Below are 15,605 nucleotides of genomic sequence, written 5' to 3' on the forward strand. Positions count from 1 at the left end.
AAAGGGAGGCCTAAGCCTTCCTCCATCTACACTGGCAGGTCTCTCAGGTCTGGCTCAGGTGAGACCCATGGGGTCAGGGTTCCCCGTGTCACAGAGGCAAACACACAGCCCAGTCACGTGGAATGGCGTTTTCATTAGTGTTAGTTGGGGCAAGAGGTTAATGGTTACAGAGCCAGGGCCTGGGCCAACAGGGTCAGGCTCCCGGCCCTCAGGTGGGCAGCAGGGGCTCCTACTGTGGTCTGAGGCCCCTTTCCCATTGCGTCCTCTCAGGCAGTTAATAGAATAAATTCCATTTAAAATATATGCATTTCTCTCTGCTTAAAAAATAACATTTACAATTGAAAAGTTGGACTTGTGGGATCTGTTAACCCCACTGCCTCCCACCCCTGCCAGCTCTGCCTCAGTGAGGGAAGGCGGGGCCGGAGCTGTGTATTTACATGTCCTCTGTACACCTACGGAGGGGGGCCCGGCCAGACACACGCCTCCTTTGGCCTCTGAGGGCCTGGGCAGCACAGTGGGTGGCAAGAGGCTTCCCTTGGCACAGTGACTTGGGACACAGGCTAGGGGTTACAGAGAAAGCACCCCCAAAGCCCTACCATCCCCCCTTCCTCCCTGAGGAGAGAGCTCTTACCAGGGTCCCTGTCCAGGAGCAGGACTCTTGAATGTATGGCCTCACCCTGGTCAGATCACCCTGGGAGGGGCTTTGCTGTGATGCAGTGGAGGCCCCTCGCTAGTCAGGTTCTGGTAAGGTGGGCTGTCCCACAAGAGCTGCGACGCCCACAGCTGCTGGCTTAGAATGGGAAGGGGCTCTGCTGGAGGGACACTTCAGCCCGATCAGCCCTTGGCCCATCCCTAGGGTGGCAGGGGCCTCTTTTTTTTTTTTTTTTTTTTTTTTTAAGAGACGGTGTTTCATCATGTTGGCCGGGCTGGTCTCGAACTCCTGACCTCAGGTGATCCGCCTGCCTTGGCCTCCCAAAGTGCTGGGATTACAGGTGTGAGCCACCGTGCCCGGGCTTTTTTTTTTTTTTTTTAGAGGACAGGGGTCTCTTCTGTGCTGGGGCAAAGGCAGTGGACGTCGGCAGGTCATAGTGGGCACTGCTGGAGGGCTCAGTCCAGCATGGCGTCCAGCTGGTCAGCCAGGGCGTCGAACATGGTGCTGATGTCATCCAGAATGTGCTTGGTGGAGGCGCTGGGGGCGCTGCAGCAAGGGGAATGATGCGGTCAGGTCAGTCAGTGGTCTGCACCCCAATGACCCTGGGGCAGGGGGCTGTCATAGCTCTTGGAGGCTCAAGGAGGCAAGGGACAGCCGAGGCTTGTATGCCTCTTAAATGGCAGCCACTAGGATTCTCTAAATGTCAGATCTGGGTGACTCCAACACCTGGCCTCTTATCCCATTAGTGCCTGCAATGTCCCCCTCCAACATCCCCAGGAGCTCCAGGCAGAGGGCGCAGGGACGGCTACTTCTCTGCAGCCTTCTCTCCCTCCCCTGCCAGCCCCCCCTCACCCCTCTTGCTCCTCCGTGCCAATGCTCTTCTCTGCAGCTCTCAGTGCAGCTGCCAGGGACGAGCTGGTCTGCTCCAGTCTCTGCTGGGCCTGGCCTGGGCCCACAGTCCCAGTGCTCTCAGGCCGTGGAGGAGGCACTGGACGGGGGCCGAGCCGGGGCGCTAGCTTTGGGCCAGAAAATGCCAGCTGGGTGCAGGCCACCGATACAGGCTTGGGGGCTGTTCCTGCAAAGACAAAAAGGTTGGCCTGGCACTTGGCTGGGCCGGACGTAACCCTGCCAGCAGTGCCTCTCCCACAGGCCTCCCCTCTTACCTGCTCCGGGCACCTTGAGGAGGGCAGCAGGGGCGGCTGGGGGTTCTGTCTCCCCAGTCTGCTGACTAGCCACTGAGCTCTCCAGACCCGGCCCTGGGCAGGGCAGCACCGAGGGCTGTGTGGCGGGGCTGGGAGCAAGGGGGGCTGGGGCTCCTCGGGCTGGAAGGCTGCTGGGCTCAGGCTGAGGAGGGCTAGGAGAAGCTGAAGGAGACTCGCCAGGAGCTGGGGAGGGCGGGGGGGCAGCAGGGCCAGGCGTGGCGCTGGCCACTCCGAAGGCCAGCAGGGCGGTCTGCAGCGGCTCTCTCTCCCGGCACTTGGGCCTCCGCTTAACAGTGTCTGATTCTGTGAGGTTGAAATCGAGGCCCGGGGGCACGGATGTCTCTCGGGGTGGGGGGCCAGCGGGCTTTGGCCGTTGTTTGATGGTCAGGTTCCCTTCCTCTGCAAACGGCAGCCCTTCCCCAGAGCTGCCCCGGGATGGGGGCGTCCCCTCGGGGCCTGGCTCCTCCTCCTCCGTGTCCGATGAGGGCCCCGACTGGGCAGGTAGGCCAGGGGGCTCTGAGGGGCCAGCGGGTTCACTCAGTGTTCGCCTTCGGGGCCCTGAGGCCCCCTCTTTGGGCCCTGGGCTCCCGTCTAGGGGAGGTGGCTCTGGGGTAGGGCCAGAGACAGAGCTGAGGCGCTTGGGGGGTGGGGGTGGGGGGCCTTTGCGCCGGGCCCGCAGGGCGAAGGACTGGCTTCGAGGAGTCCCCCGAGCTGGGGTTGGGGTGGTGCTAGGACTGGTCCGGGCAAGGGCGCTGCGTCCTGGCCGCCGGGTAAGGGTTGCATAACTGCCCAGGGCACTGCCCACTGGCCCTTTGGCCTCCCCCTCAGCATCCCCCTCCGCAGGGCCAGGGCGGCTCAGGCTGTGGGACCGGCGCTTAGGTCGAGGCGGGTCTGGGGGAGTGGCAGGGGGCCCAGCCAAGTAGGAGAAGGCCCAGGGTGCGCCAGGAGGTGGCCCTGGGGCCGGGCTGGAGGGGGAACCCTGGGGGCTCATAAAAACATAGGGTGGGGGTCCTTGGCCAGGAAGTAGGGTACAAAGCTTAGGGGGTCGCTCTGTGCCCTCTGGAAGGTTCCTCTCCTGGGGGGTGCTAGGATCTCCAACGCCAGGCTGTAGGGCAGGCTGTTCCTGTGAGTGGCCGGACCCCCGTGAGCGTGCCCCGATGCTCTCCTGGCTGGGAGAGCGGGTAGGTGGGAGGGGGAGTGGCTCAGGGCCACCCCCTGCCATGGCTGCCTGTAGCTCTGGGCTCAGCTCGCTGCCCTGGAAGGTGAGGAGCCGCCGGCCGGCGGTAGCCGGGCCTTCCCCGTTCTCCAGGCCCTCGATGGCCATCAGCTCTGGACCCTTGGCCAGCCGGTGCCCGCCTTCACCGAGGGCCTCTCCCTGCAGCAAGCCCCGCCGAAGCTCTGCCAGCCGCTTCACCCCCAGCATAAGCTTCTTCTGATGCCCTGAGATGGAAACAGAAGTGGCAAAGTTAGGTGGGGCTGGGGTGGTCCTGGTCACGACTGGGCCTCATTCTCTCTTCTCTTGGAGACCCCAGAGGCGGGTGGGGCCAGGCCTCAGGGCAGTCCTCACCGAGCTTGTTGACCCCGATCTCCTGCAGCTCCTCCCAGGTGAGGTCAGTCACCAACCCCATGGAATCGTAGCCGCTGCTCACCAGCTGCTTGTGGTACTGCGGCAGCCCCAGTGCACACAGCCACTCCAGCAGGTCCGTCTGGAAGAGCACCGTCCTCAAAAGAGCTCCCGGCCAGCCTCCGCCCCCAGCCAGAGAGGAAAAGGCACCAGCACGTGCCCTACTCCCCAGCCCCCCTGATGGGCGACAGCATGTGCCCCACTCCCCAGCCCCCCGATGGGCGACAGCATGTGCCCCACTCCCCAGCCACCCTGATGGCTCACCGGGATGTAGGTGGGAAGCCACTCAGCGATGCTGAGCTGAGCAATCTCTGAGGCGATCTTCTTCCTGTGGCCAGGCTTGGTCACCCCGATGGCTGTCAGATCCTGCCGCACAGAGTCTGACCATCAGGCCCATCGCCTGCCTGCTGGGCCCTCCCCGGCCCACTGGGCACTGCTCCCGGGCTGCAGCACCCACCTCAGGCGTCATGCGGCTGATGGTAGGCACGTCATAGCCGGCCTGCAGAAAGTGGGCAGTGTAGCCCTCCAGCTGGAATTCACTCAGCCAGTTATAAATAGCCTGTGCGTCCTGTGGGGTGGGAGAAGGGGGCAGAATTAGCAGGAACTGGGCGAAGCCCCCAGCCTCCCGCCAGGTGCCTGCCTGAGCGGGACTTCAGTCCATACAGAGGCCCTTGCATCTCCCTGCTCTACCCACCCCAGCCCCGAGGCCCACAGTGCACCCCAGGGGAGGTCACACCTTCCCCTCCAGCAGCTGTTCCGGCCGCACGTCCTGGGTGAAGATCTGCTCCCCAGAGCGGCAGTTGGCCAGAGGGCGGTGGCTCAGGTTGTCTTCAAGGAGGGAGAGACATGGAATGGAGAGGTGGCAGGAGGAAGGGGTGCCCACCCTCGGCCTCCTTACCTGCACCTCTTCTAGCCAACCCAGCTCCCCTGACCCTTCCTACCTGCCAGGGATGGTGGGTGGAGTCCCGGCAGCACCTGGTCCTCTCCGGCTGAGGGCAGTGGCTGGAGTCAGGGCAGGAGCGAACTTAGCATTTGAGGAACTGGCAGTGGGGGGTGAGCCCTACCCTGGTTTGTGACCTCACCATCCTACCTGGGCATTCTCAATCAGGAGGCCAGGGCCGTGGCCGTTAGTGCCCTCGGAGCTCTGCCCGCTGCCAGCGCTGCGGATACTACCCACACTGCCCTCGCTGCCCACGCTATTCCTGTCACCTGCTGTTGGGGGGAGAAGCCAAGGGTCAGAGCCCCAGGGGACACTGCCAACAGCTGACTGGCAGCTTGCCCAGGCCACACACCCACACAGTGCCCAGCACTGCCCCCTGGGAGGATGTACCTGGGCTGTCTGGGCTGAGGCCCACCCGAGGAAGCTGGCCGTAGGTAAGAGGGTGCAGGGGGTCATCTGCAGGAGGCTGCGGTGTCCGGGAGAAGCCTGGGCGCAGGGGGGTGGGTGCGGAGGGGAGGCGGGCTGCAGGGACACCCACCCGCTTGCTGACCACCTCGACGATGCCCGGGGGGAAGTAGCCTATTCGGTCTGTGCCCTTTTGGCTCTCATGGATGTGGCCCTTCCAGCGGCCGTCGGGATGCTGTTCTAGCACCTGCGGCCAGGGGTGGGGGGCAGGGACCTGGTCACTCCCAGCACCAGGCAAGTGACAAATAGCTGTGCCTGCAGCTGCAGTCCAGCAACGCTGGTCCAGCTCTTCCCCTCCCCCCAAGGAGCTGGCCTCTGATGCCCACACTGGCTCACATTCTGCCCCTGCTGCCAGCCGCTAGCCCAATCTCCCTTGTGCCTCCAGGATGAGCCCTGGTGGCAGCCTGTGGTCAAATCACAGCTCCACTAGTTGGTAGCTGTGTGACCTTGGGCAAGTCACTTTAATTTCTCTTAATTTTATTTTGTTTAATTCTCAAGTTTGTCATCTCTAAAGAAATGCTAATCGCATTGCCTTCCCTGGCTTCGGAAAGAGTTAAATGAGGGTGAATATAGAAACCTCAGAGCAGAACCTGGTAACACAGCCAGGTGCCCAAATCAGTAACTGTAATCATTTGTATGTGCCAAGGAATGTCTGCCTGGGGCTCCTCACCGTGATGACATCCCCTGCCCGGACATTGAGAGCAGTGGGATCGTGGAGGTTCCAGAAATCCTTGAGGGCTCGGACCTTCAGGATCCCTGAGGCCTCTAAGAGAACGGGGTGGGGGAAAGGTGTCATCTAAGGGTCCTTAGGGCATCTTTCCAACCCATATCCCCTTGACAACCCTTCCCCAGGGACGTCTATTCCCCCTCCACCAGGCCCCCTGGGCAGGGTCTCCTCCCTGCACTCACCCCGCAGTAGCTGCTTGATTTCCCGGCTGGCCTGGGAGGTGGTGAACTGATTCACTATGTCCAGCGCCGTCTGGTTATATGTATTCCGGATGTTCACGTCCACACCTCCCTGGGCGCAAAGTGATGCATGAGCACTCGATAGGCACTTTGACAACTCTCCCTCGCTTCTCTCAGCTACCCGGGATGTAGGTAGCTTATCATTTTCAGATTTTACAGACGAGGAAATAGAAGCTCAGGGACTCAATCAAGGACAAGCTCAAGTTCACTCAGCTAGTAAGCGGCAGAGCAAATTGAACTGGTCTGCTCCCGATCCATCTCTACGGCCTCAGCACCGTTCAGAAGAAAGTCAGGCCTCTTTCCTGACGCCCATGCAAAAGCCACGCTGGAGTCCTCCCTCTGGGACCTCCCCAGCCAGTCAGGGCCCAGGGCAGAGGCTCCAGGGACACCTGTGAGGGAGCAGGGGCCCACACCCACCTCCAGGAGCAGCCGCACCACCTCGGTCTTGCCGTACAGTGCGGCCTCGTGGAGCGCTGTGCCCGTCTTGGTCTGGCGGTTGATCTCGATCCCGGCTCTCAGGAGCTGCCTGCAGTGGGCGGAGGGAGTCATGGGGAGGTGGGGCAGGAGGGGACGATGACTGCTGGGGGCTAGGAGATGGAGAGCCCAGGTAAAGAGGGCAGCAGGGGAGGGCACTGAGGGGCACCGATGGTCCCACAGGAAGGTGATGAAGAAGCGGGGGGTACCCCAAGGGTACCTGATGACTTCTCTGTGGCCATTCTTGGCCGCCAAATGCAGGGGTGTGGTGTAGTTGGGGTCACACGGGTCCTTGGCCTCGCCCTCCAGTAGTGCCACACATAAGTGGCTGTTCAGTAGCAGCTGGGCCACCTACAGCAACCCAGCACCCAGTTAGAGCCTCCTCCTCAGACCTTGTACATGTCTAGGACCCAGCACCCCAAGGCTGCGGGCCTCACCTTGAGTCGGCCAAATTCACAGGCCAGATCCAGGGGTGTCTTCTTGGCCTTGTTGACCAGGCACGGGTTGGACTGATGCTGGAGGAGCATTTCTGACTAGGGTTAAGGGGAGCCAAGTGAGGGGGCCTGGCTTGTCCAGCACCCTGCCGCGCCCTGTGCCAAGTCCCTGTGGGCAGTCTCACATACCACCTCATAGTGTCCATACTGCGCGGCCAGGTGCAGGGGGATCTGCCCGTCCAGTGAGGCGGCATTGACGGCCGCAGAGGCACGCAGCAGCAGCCTCACGGGCTCCAGCCGGCCCTGCCAAGCTGCATAGTGCAGTGGGCGCATGCCTGGCAGGAGGGAAGTGGTTCTGAGGAACATCCTGGGGTGGCGTTTGGGGTGGAGAGGGACTGAGCAGAAGATGGAGCCAGGCCAGCTGGGGGGGACCAGGGGATGCAATGCCAGCTCCACCTGCATGTGGTCAGGAAGAGGTCCAGCTCGACAGGGCTGAAGCCAGAGTCCCGCTGTGCCCACCTCGGATGATGATGACCCCAGGACAGCGACAAGACCTCGCTGAGCCTCAACCTACTCATCTGAATAACGGACGTTAGTATCACCCTCTATGCAAGAAGACTGTGAAGATTAAACAGGGAAAAGCCACTTGCAAGCCTAGAGAAGCTGTGCTAACATTTATTAGCACTGCTACGTTGTAACGGGAGCAAGCTCTGGTCCCAGGGTCTGGGTAGGGCCCCTACCTCCCCGGAGTGGGGGTCAGGGGCACATGGGGGTCTCACCGTTGCTGTCCTTGATGTCAACAGTGGCCTGAGCCTCTAGCAGCAAGGCTATGAGCTCCAGGCTGCCCCCCAAAGCGGCGTGATGGAGGGCAGAGAATCTGGTGTGGGGTGACACAAAGTTGGGGGTGTTGGTGGGCAGCCCTCACCCCCAAATCCTGGTCTTCCATACCCAAACCTCTCCTGGGGGCTGGCAGGGATGGGTTACTGGTCACCCCACCCTGCCAGCCCTGCCGTGGGAGCGCAGTGGCTGGGCCACAGCATGAAAGGGCTCTGTGTCTGCACTGAGAGGCCTGTTTGTCTGGCCCCCAATTCCCAGCTGGCCCAGGGGAGGGGGCCGTGGGAGCAGGAGCCTGAGGGCTCCTACCCTCCAGGGAGAAAAGGGGGCCCCAAAGGAATCTGACCCCAGGAGGCCCCTCACTCTGGGCTAACTCCACAGGCGGGTAGGTGCCCCCTCCCTCTGGCCCTAGGGACAGGACCCACAACTCGAAGCAAATACACGTCCAGGGCCAAAGGGACCCTGGGCCTCAGGATCTTTCCTTCTAGCCCCACCCCTGGGGCTCTACTGCTCCCACCCAGCAGCTCTGCAGAGGGAAGGGGGCTCCCACTCACCCATCAGCGTCCTGGTAGTTCACGTTCAGCCTCTTTGTGGAGCCCAGGAGCTCTGCGGGTGTCAGGAGAGGAGGTGTCAGGGCCATCAGATGATCTGCCGTCACCCAGCATCCCTCCCCCCACCGGTCACAGCCCGGCTGACCTCTTGGTTTACAGGAAAGCACCTGCCCCATGGCCTTTTGCCCGTCCTGTCCCTGTGGCTCCCACCCTGGCCCACCAGCCTGCCAATGTGACGGCAGCCAGGGCAGGATGCTGCTGTGGCGGTGCCTGGCTTCCCCTCGCCCCAGCCCCACTTGTTTATAGAGCCAAAGGGGGCAGGGGGTGGGACTGGCACAATGTGCCCTAGGCGGACAGGCCCACGGTGTGGATGGTTAGCATTCCTGCCTGAATGGGCCAAGCAGTGAGTCACGTTGTCCTATTGGGCCGAGGGGCGGGGGAAGAGAAGGAAAGAGGCACTAGGTGTTCAAGGGCAGGACAGATGCTGCCTGAAGCGCCACTATGCCCAGTCCTGGGCATTCCAGGGGAAGGTGACATCAGTCAGGCCTCTACCCCACCCTGGCTCTGCCAGGGGCGAGCTGTGTGACCATGACAAGTCATTTAACCTCCCAGGCTCAGTGTCCTCAACTGTAAAATGAGCTGATCAGAACCTGCTCACAGGGGCTGTGAGTACAGTGCCTGATCTTGTCATATGCAAAGAGAGGTGCTCTTGCCATCTAGCCCTCCTGATGTGTTGGACAGTACCATCCCGATGTTCGGGTGATGGTCCTCCAACAAGAGCTGGCACAGGAGCCGCACTGTTCCCACTGGGATCCCAGTGGGTTCTCAGACTGCCTGGGGAGTCCCTGCTACTGCTCTCTCCGCACCGACAAGGTCTCAGCTGAGATGTCCGTGGCCTGGACAAGAACTCTGCAGGTTGGCAGTAAGAGGCGCTGGGGCCAACCCCTCGGGGCAGGGTTCAGGCAGGTGTGCTCCCTGAGTGATCCAGGGAACTGGTGGGAGTGGTTCTTGAAGTGCTGGGGAGGGAAGGAAGGCCTGTCCCAGGCGGCCCCTGCCTCCTGCTAGAACCCTGCAGGGAAGGAGTGAGCCTGGCTCAACGAGGCTGGGCAAAGTGCCAAGCGTGCTGGCCCAGGCCTGCCCCCCAGGCTCCGGTGGGCCCCTCAATACCCCAGTAGCCTGGGCAGGACAGGGCTTCATTCCAACAGGGAGGGGAGGGACCGAACCTTGCAGTGGGGAGCATGGCACAGGGAGGGAGGGGACAGCTACACTGAGGGCCAAGCTGAAGGACACTGTGCCACAAAGGTAAGGGCAGAGCCAAGGAGGGACAAAGAGCTAAAGGGGCTGCAGCCACTGGGAAGAAACACAGACTCCATTTTTCTCCAGTCCCCTTGGAAAGAACCATTTCCCCTTTTCATACAGAACTATTTGAGGCAGTAGAAAGAAGAGGGACTCTTGAAGCGGAAGTGCACAGTTCAAATGCTCACTCTGGCTGTGTGACCTTGGCCTGCCACCGCACCTCTCTGAGTCCCAGTGAATCTGAGGTCAGCAGGGAAGAGACACAGAGCGCCCTTCAAGCTGCCTCCTCCTCCAACAGCCCTCCGCCTCCAACAGCCTGGACAGTTTGGGATGAGGCAGTTGGGTGGCGGGATGCAGTTCCTCCAGGGAGGGGCAGGACAATGTGACAGGCAGGACAGGAACAGGGCAAGGGCCAGGCTGGGTGGCTCTGTTCTTTCCAGAACAATGGCCGGAAAGGCAGTGGGGGAGAGGCTCAGAGTGACCGGGCTGGGGACCTTGGCGGGAGGGCAGAGGGTCCCGGTTCCAGGCACTTCCTCTGCGGTGCAACCTACTTCCCGGGCCTGGCGCTGGGGGTGGAAGGGTGGCTCCTGATTTAGGCTCCCGGGCAGAGGATGTGAGCTCAGCCGGCTGCCCCAGCACACCCCATTTCCTCTGGCCAAAGAAGGAGATTGTTAGGAAAAGGGAGTGGTGTGGGGGGGGGCAGGGTCAGGACAACTGTATCCCTCTTCTCTCAGCCACCTGCTCCCTGAAGGGGACCTGGGTGGGGGCAGAGAATCAGCCAGATATCAAAGGGAGGAGGCTGAGGGAGCACCTCCCACCTCTCTGTTCTCTCTTTCTGGATAACTATAAAGCTCTAGCTACCCCTCAGAAGGAAAAAGGGGGAGTCCTGACACCTCCCTTGTAGCAGTTTCCTTTGCTTTCTTGTGCTACGGAGCAGGAGTCCCCAGGCCCACTCCTGAGAACTGCATTAGAATCACCAGGAGATTGCCGGGCGCGGTGGCTCAAGCCTGTAATCCCAGCACTTTGGGAGGCCGAGGCGGGTGGATCACGAGGTCGAGAGATCGAGACCATCCTGGTCAACATGGTGAAACCCCGTCTCTACTAAAAATACAAAAAATTAGCTGGGCATGGTGGCGCGTGCCTGTAGTCCCAGCTACTCAGGAGGCTGAGGCAGGAGAATTGCCTGAACCCAGGAGGCGGAGGTTGCGGTGAGCCGAGATCGTGCCATTGCACTCCAGCCTGGGTAACAAGAGCGACACTCTGTCTCAAAAAAAAAAAAAAAAAAGAATCACTAGGAGAACGTCCTGATTCAGAGTCTCAGAGTCCCAGGCCCTCTCATGAGTCTGATTTTCAGGGGAACCCAAGGAGTCTGCACTTTTATTTGCTTAATTTTTTGAGACAGAGTCTTGTTCTGTTGCCCTGGCTGGAGTGTGATGGCACGATCTCGGCTCACTGCAGCCTTGACCTCCCAGGCTCAAGTAATCCTCCCACCTCAGCCTCCTGAGTAGCTGGGACTACAGGAATGCACCACCATGCCCAGATAATTTCATAATTTTTTGTAGAGACAGCATCTTACTATGTTGCCCAGGCCAGTCTCAAACTCCTAAGCTAAAGTCATCCTCCCGTCTCAGCCTCCTGAGTAGCTGGGACTATAGGTGTGTGCCATCATGGCTGGCCCAGTCTGTACTCCTATTATTTTTTATTTTTTTTGAGACGGAGTTTTGCTCTTGTTGCCCAGGCTGGAGTGCAATGGCACGATCTCGGCTCACCCCAACCTCTACCTCCTGGGTTCAAGCGATTCTCCTGCCTCAGCCTCCCAAGTAGCTGGGATTACAGGCATGCGCCACCACACCTGGCTAATTTTGTAATTTTAGTAGAGATGGAGTTTCTCCATGTTGGTCTGGCTGGTCTCAAACTCCTCATCTCAGGTGATCCGCCTGCCTTGACCTCCCAAAGTGAGACCCCCATCTCTGAAAAGAACAGGGAATTCTGATGGGCAGCTGAGTGCAGAGCACAGGGGACAGGGTACAGCTTTGCCTCTGCTCTCCCATGCTATGGCTGTGTGACTTTAGGCAAGTCACTAACCCTCTCTGAGCATCACTTACCTTATCTGCAGAATGAATATTGAAATACCTATCTCAGAGGCAAGTAAGGAAATTATAATATTTGGTTTGCAAATGTCATCTTGTAATCTCACTTTTGTCACCAGCTTCTCAGAGGACTTGGGAGGAGGCACAGTGCCAGGGCCTCACAAGGAATCCCAGACCCCAGTCACGCTGTGCCTGTGCTTACACCCTGCACAGGGTGAATTCTCCCCTATGGGACCAAAGGAAGACCTCTTTCCCCACAGACATTTCCCACTGGGCACAAGGGACCTTCTCAGAGCCCAAAAGCCTGGATCTGCAGTTCCAGCCACCGGTCTCCAGACCCCTCCTGCCTTCCCTCCTGAGGGCCTCACTTTGAGGCCCCAGAGCTTTGAGGCCAGCAGCAGCTTGACCAAGGCCCCACTGGGCAGGTGGCCAAAAACAACACAGAGGTGACAGATGAGGGGAGTGGCTGCACTGTTGGACCTTAGGGCCCTCCCCTGGGACCTCCTTAGCACCTCCCCTGTGGCACTCACCCTGTGTCCACTTCCCTAGGCACAGAGACCACCCCACATCGCCACCTCTCCGGGCCCCGGGTCTCCCACCCTGCCCTGATGTGCCAGTGGATGCATGAGGTTAAAGCCCTTCCTCTAGTACCCAGACCCCAGGTGTTCAGGTAGCCTGGGGGACTCCTTCCAGTGCACGTGGCCAAGGTGTGTCTTGGGGCTAGAGCCCCTGCACTCCAGAGGAGACCCTCCCATCCAGGAAACTCCTCCTGCCTCAGTCTGGTGGCAGGACCCACCTCCTGCCCATGCTGATCTAGGATCTCAAGGTGACAAGTCCAGTGGCCTCCTGGGACAGCCGAGAGAGAGCTCCCTGAAGCCCGGGGGTCTATTCTTCCTGTAGGGGGGTCTCACCACAGAGGGACCCAAGACATGGGGCTCAGGTGTGGCCACTAATGCATCGAGCTTCCAGGCTATGTGAAAACCTCCAGCAAACGAGCTCTGGCCACCACGCCCTGCCTTCCCCTGCCCCAAAGGGCACACATGTCAGGCTAAGAGGGACTTCAGCAAGTGCTTAGAAAGTGCTGAACTTTTTTTAAGCAGTAGAACTCCCTTTTTAAAAGCGATCTTGCCGCCAGGTGCAGTAGCTCATGCCTGTAATCCAGCACTCTGGGAGGCCGAGGCACGTGGATCACCTGAGGTCAGGAGTTCGAGACCAGCCTGACCAACCCCGTCAGGCTGGTGAAACCCCGTCTCTACTAAAAATACAAAAATTAGCCAGGCGTGGTGGCAGGCACCTGTAATCCCAGCTACTTGGGAGGCTCAGGCAGGAGAATCACTTGAACCTGGGAGGTGGAGGTTGCAGTGAGCTGAGATCGCACCGCTGTACTCCAGCCTGGGTAAGAAATTGAGACTCTAACTCACGAAAAAAAAAAAAAAAAAAAAGCTATCTTACAGATATCCTCTTAAGACACAAACACAGAGACGCTCTGGTTGAAATGTGTGCATTTGAGGTTGGGGGTAGGGATGAAGTTCTATCTATTCAGTCTTCTCTAACCCACTGTCAGAAACCCCATGACTCCAAAGAACACATCAGAAAGACCACCTGCTAGAAGGTGCCTCCATGAGGACAGGAATCTGGGTCTGTTTTGTTCACTACTATGGTCCAGTGCTGAGAACAGAGACTGAGCTGGGCACCGTGACTCATGCCTATAATTCCAGCACTTTGGGAGGCCTAGGTGGGTGGATCACTTGAGGTCTGGAGTTCGAGACCAGCATGGTCAACATGGTGAAACTCCATCTCTACCAAAAATATTTTTTTAAAAATTAGCCAGGTGTGGTGGTGCACACCTATAATCCCAACTTCTCAGGAGGCTGAGGCAGGAGAATAGCTTAAATCCAGAAGTTGGAGGTTCCAGTGAGCCAAGATCATGCCACTGCACTCCAGCCTGGGTGACAAGCAATAGGCACTCAATAACGATGTGAATGAATGTACTTCAACCCTCTCATTTTGCAAGCAAGGAAACTGCCGCCCAGAGAGGTTAAGTGACTTGCCTAAAGATACACAGCAAGGGGAACCCAACTTTCTCTCTGGCTCTCTCACACAGAGGCACTTCTTATTGAGAACAAGGCCGTCCACCCTCCTCAAGTATGCAGATCACAGTGACCCACCCCCATGCCCCAAACCTCTGTGGCCTGAACACTCAGAGGGCTGCAGCTAGATGCTCACACCACCAAGTACTCACTTGTCTTTGTGGCCTTGACCTTCGCCACCAGTTTCTGCACACCGGTCACATCTCCATTCTTGACAGCGAGGATCAGGTCCTGTTCACGACCCATCCTGGCTCCTGGTCTGAGCTCTGCGCTCAGGAGTCCAGGGCAAAGGCAGGCAAGGGTCCAAGCTGGGGTGTCAGAGCACCATGCCGCAGCTCCTTGGAGGGCTCCCAGTTCTGGGGGAGCAAGTCTAGTGTCCCAGGCAGCAGGCTCCTCGTCAGGTGCTGGGGGACACTCCCAAAGGTGCTCTGTGAACTGCCACCACAGGAAGGAAAGCCAATCTTTGTGGGGTGGACGTTACGTGGAAATCTGGATGGATATCAGCTTGTGGCTTTAGACAGCTCCAGGATGGGTTGGAACTGGGCACACCAATCTTCCTGGCTTGGCTGGGGAACAGCAGTGCCTACCCAGACAGCAGCCAGTATTCCCTTGGGCTTCAGGCAGCACGGGTCCCAGGGGTCTGGAAAAGGGGCAGTGTCTCTGTTGAATGCTGGGCCACAGCCTGCAAGGGTTCCAGAAGGGGGGTGCAGAGGATGAGCAGGACAGGACCTTGAGGAAGCCCCGAAGCCCCTCTGGCTCCCCGAAGCCCCTCTGGCTCCCCTCAGTTGATGGAGGAGCTGAGCCACTTGAAGTTCGGCGGAAGCTGCCACGCTTGAGAGGAGTATTGGTGGGGGGGAGGTGGCATTCTGGGAGGGGGAGGCTGAGTCACTGGGGCCCCAGGGCACCTGGCAGTACCTCAACCTTGGGCAGGAGGGGCCCTGGCAGCATGACATACTGGGGCAGGCCGGGCCAGCAGCCTGTTCTCCACAGCCTCAGGCTCCGACACCCACAGACAACTGGCGGGCCAGGAGGTGGGGCCGGGAGGGTCAGGCATAGGCAGGCGGGCAGGGGTCACTCCCTGTCAAAGGCGCCAGCCCCCAGACTCCTCCCTACGGAGGAGTTAATAGCTGGATGCCCCAGCCCTAGGGCTCTTTGTGAACGGAGGGCATGAAGTGCTTCTGGCCCCCCGTTTCTGGGGGCTCTGCCTGCTGGAGAGCGAAGCTCACAGCACCTGTTGCTGACCCGTCCTCGCCCCTTGTGTCGGTGGAGGAGCAGCTGGGCAACGAACACAGACAGAGCTGGGGCACGGCTGATAAACGGGCTCCCAAGCCCCCCAAGCCTGAACCTGAAGCCCAAACCCTGGAGTCCACTGCAAAGAAGCTTACGTCAGTTTCTCGGTGGCAGCAAATTTGTTGCCAAAGTCTTGTGGCATAAGATCCCCGCAGGCCTGGGGCCCTAGCCGGGAACCCCTCACTCCGCAAATGTCCCAAGCCCAACCCGGGGGCACTCCCACTCGGGGCCCGTTGCCGACACAGGCGGAGGGCGCCCTTGGCAGTGCCTGGGGTCGGGCTGGCTCCCCCGCCCCCCGGAATGTCCCTCCAGCGCCGCGCAACCCTCCAGCCCAGCCCAGCTCAGCCCAGCCCCGGCCCACCCGGGGAACAAAGCGGCGGGAGAAGCCGGGCGGGCCAAGCCCCGAGGTATAAACGCGGAGGATGGAAAAAGGGGCGCGAGGAGGACGGAAGGAGCGGGGAGATGGAGGCGCCCGCCAATCCCGCAAGGAAAGTTAGTTTGCGCCCGCCCCCAGGGGCGCTGACCCCCAGCGCGGGCCTCACCTTTCCCGGCCGCCCGCCGGGGTCCGGCTGGCCCTGCTCGGTCCCTGGCACTCTGGACGGTGGCTCCCACTCCCCCCCTGCCCCCCTTTCTCCTTCTCCTTTTCCAAGGCCGGCTCGGCGCCTCCCGCAGGAAATCCCGCCCCTCCCCCCTCCCT

General features: G+C 60.1%; 1 protein-coding gene across 3 annotated transcripts; it reads right to left on the reverse strand.

Moving 5' to 3' along the window:
- Window positions 1-113: 113 nt before the first annotated feature.
- CASKIN2 (CASK interacting protein 2) lies at window positions 114-15,549 on the reverse strand. Of its 3 annotated transcripts, none has more exons than XM_010342428.3 (20): window positions 15,451-15,549; window positions 13,771-14,300; window positions 8,146-8,197; window positions 7,537-7,634; window positions 6,947-7,092; window positions 6,761-6,856; window positions 6,544-6,674; window positions 6,267-6,375; window positions 5,793-5,901; window positions 5,554-5,648; window positions 4,809-5,070; window positions 4,569-4,690; window positions 4,420-4,480; window positions 4,215-4,306; window positions 3,936-4,046; window positions 3,743-3,844; window positions 3,422-3,560; window positions 1,816-3,294; window positions 1,505-1,727; window positions 114-1,198 (listed from the first exon to the last, which is right to left on the reverse strand). In XM_010342428.3, exons 2-20 carry the CDS (start codon window positions 13,862-13,864, stop codon window positions 1,108-1,110), a joined length of 3,612 nt encoding a protein of 1,203 aa, XP_010340730.1. In that variant the 5' UTR covers window positions 13,865-14,300; window positions 15,451-15,549; the 3' UTR covers window positions 114-1,107. The 3 variants fall into 3 exon arrangements, with proteins under 3 accessions (XP_010340730.1, XP_010340729.1, XP_074245071.1); XM_010342427.3 differs by having other exon boundaries at window positions 13,771-14,258; window positions 15,451-15,544; XM_074388970.1 differs by lacking the exons at window positions 13,771-14,300; window positions 15,451-15,549 and adding an exon at window positions 8,288-10,485.
- Between the last annotated feature and the right edge of the window lie 56 nt (window positions 15,550-15,605).

The sequence above is a fragment of the Saimiri boliviensis genome, chromosome 17, assembly GCF_048565385.1.
Source record: "Saimiri boliviensis isolate mSaiBol1 chromosome 17, mSaiBol1.pri, whole genome shotgun sequence".
NCBI classification, from domain to species: Eukaryota; Metazoa; Chordata; class Mammalia; order Primates; family Cebidae; genus Saimiri; species Saimiri boliviensis.

Bases quoted from the DNA above. Each gene is read 5' to 3' on its own strand.
- CASKIN2 (XM_010342428.3), bottom strand. From the start codon at position 13,864: ATGGGTCGTGAACAGGACCTGATCCTCGCTGTCAAGAATGGAGATGTG. The intron at 8,198-13,770 runs GTGAGTACTTGG...TGACACCCGCAG, and splicing joins GGTCAAGGCCACAAAGACAA to AGCTCCTGGGCTCCACAAAG. The intron at 5,902-6,266 runs GTGGGTGTGGGC...CTTTGCGCCCAG, and splicing joins TGGTGCGGCTGCTCCTGGAG to GGAGGTGTGGACGTGAACAT.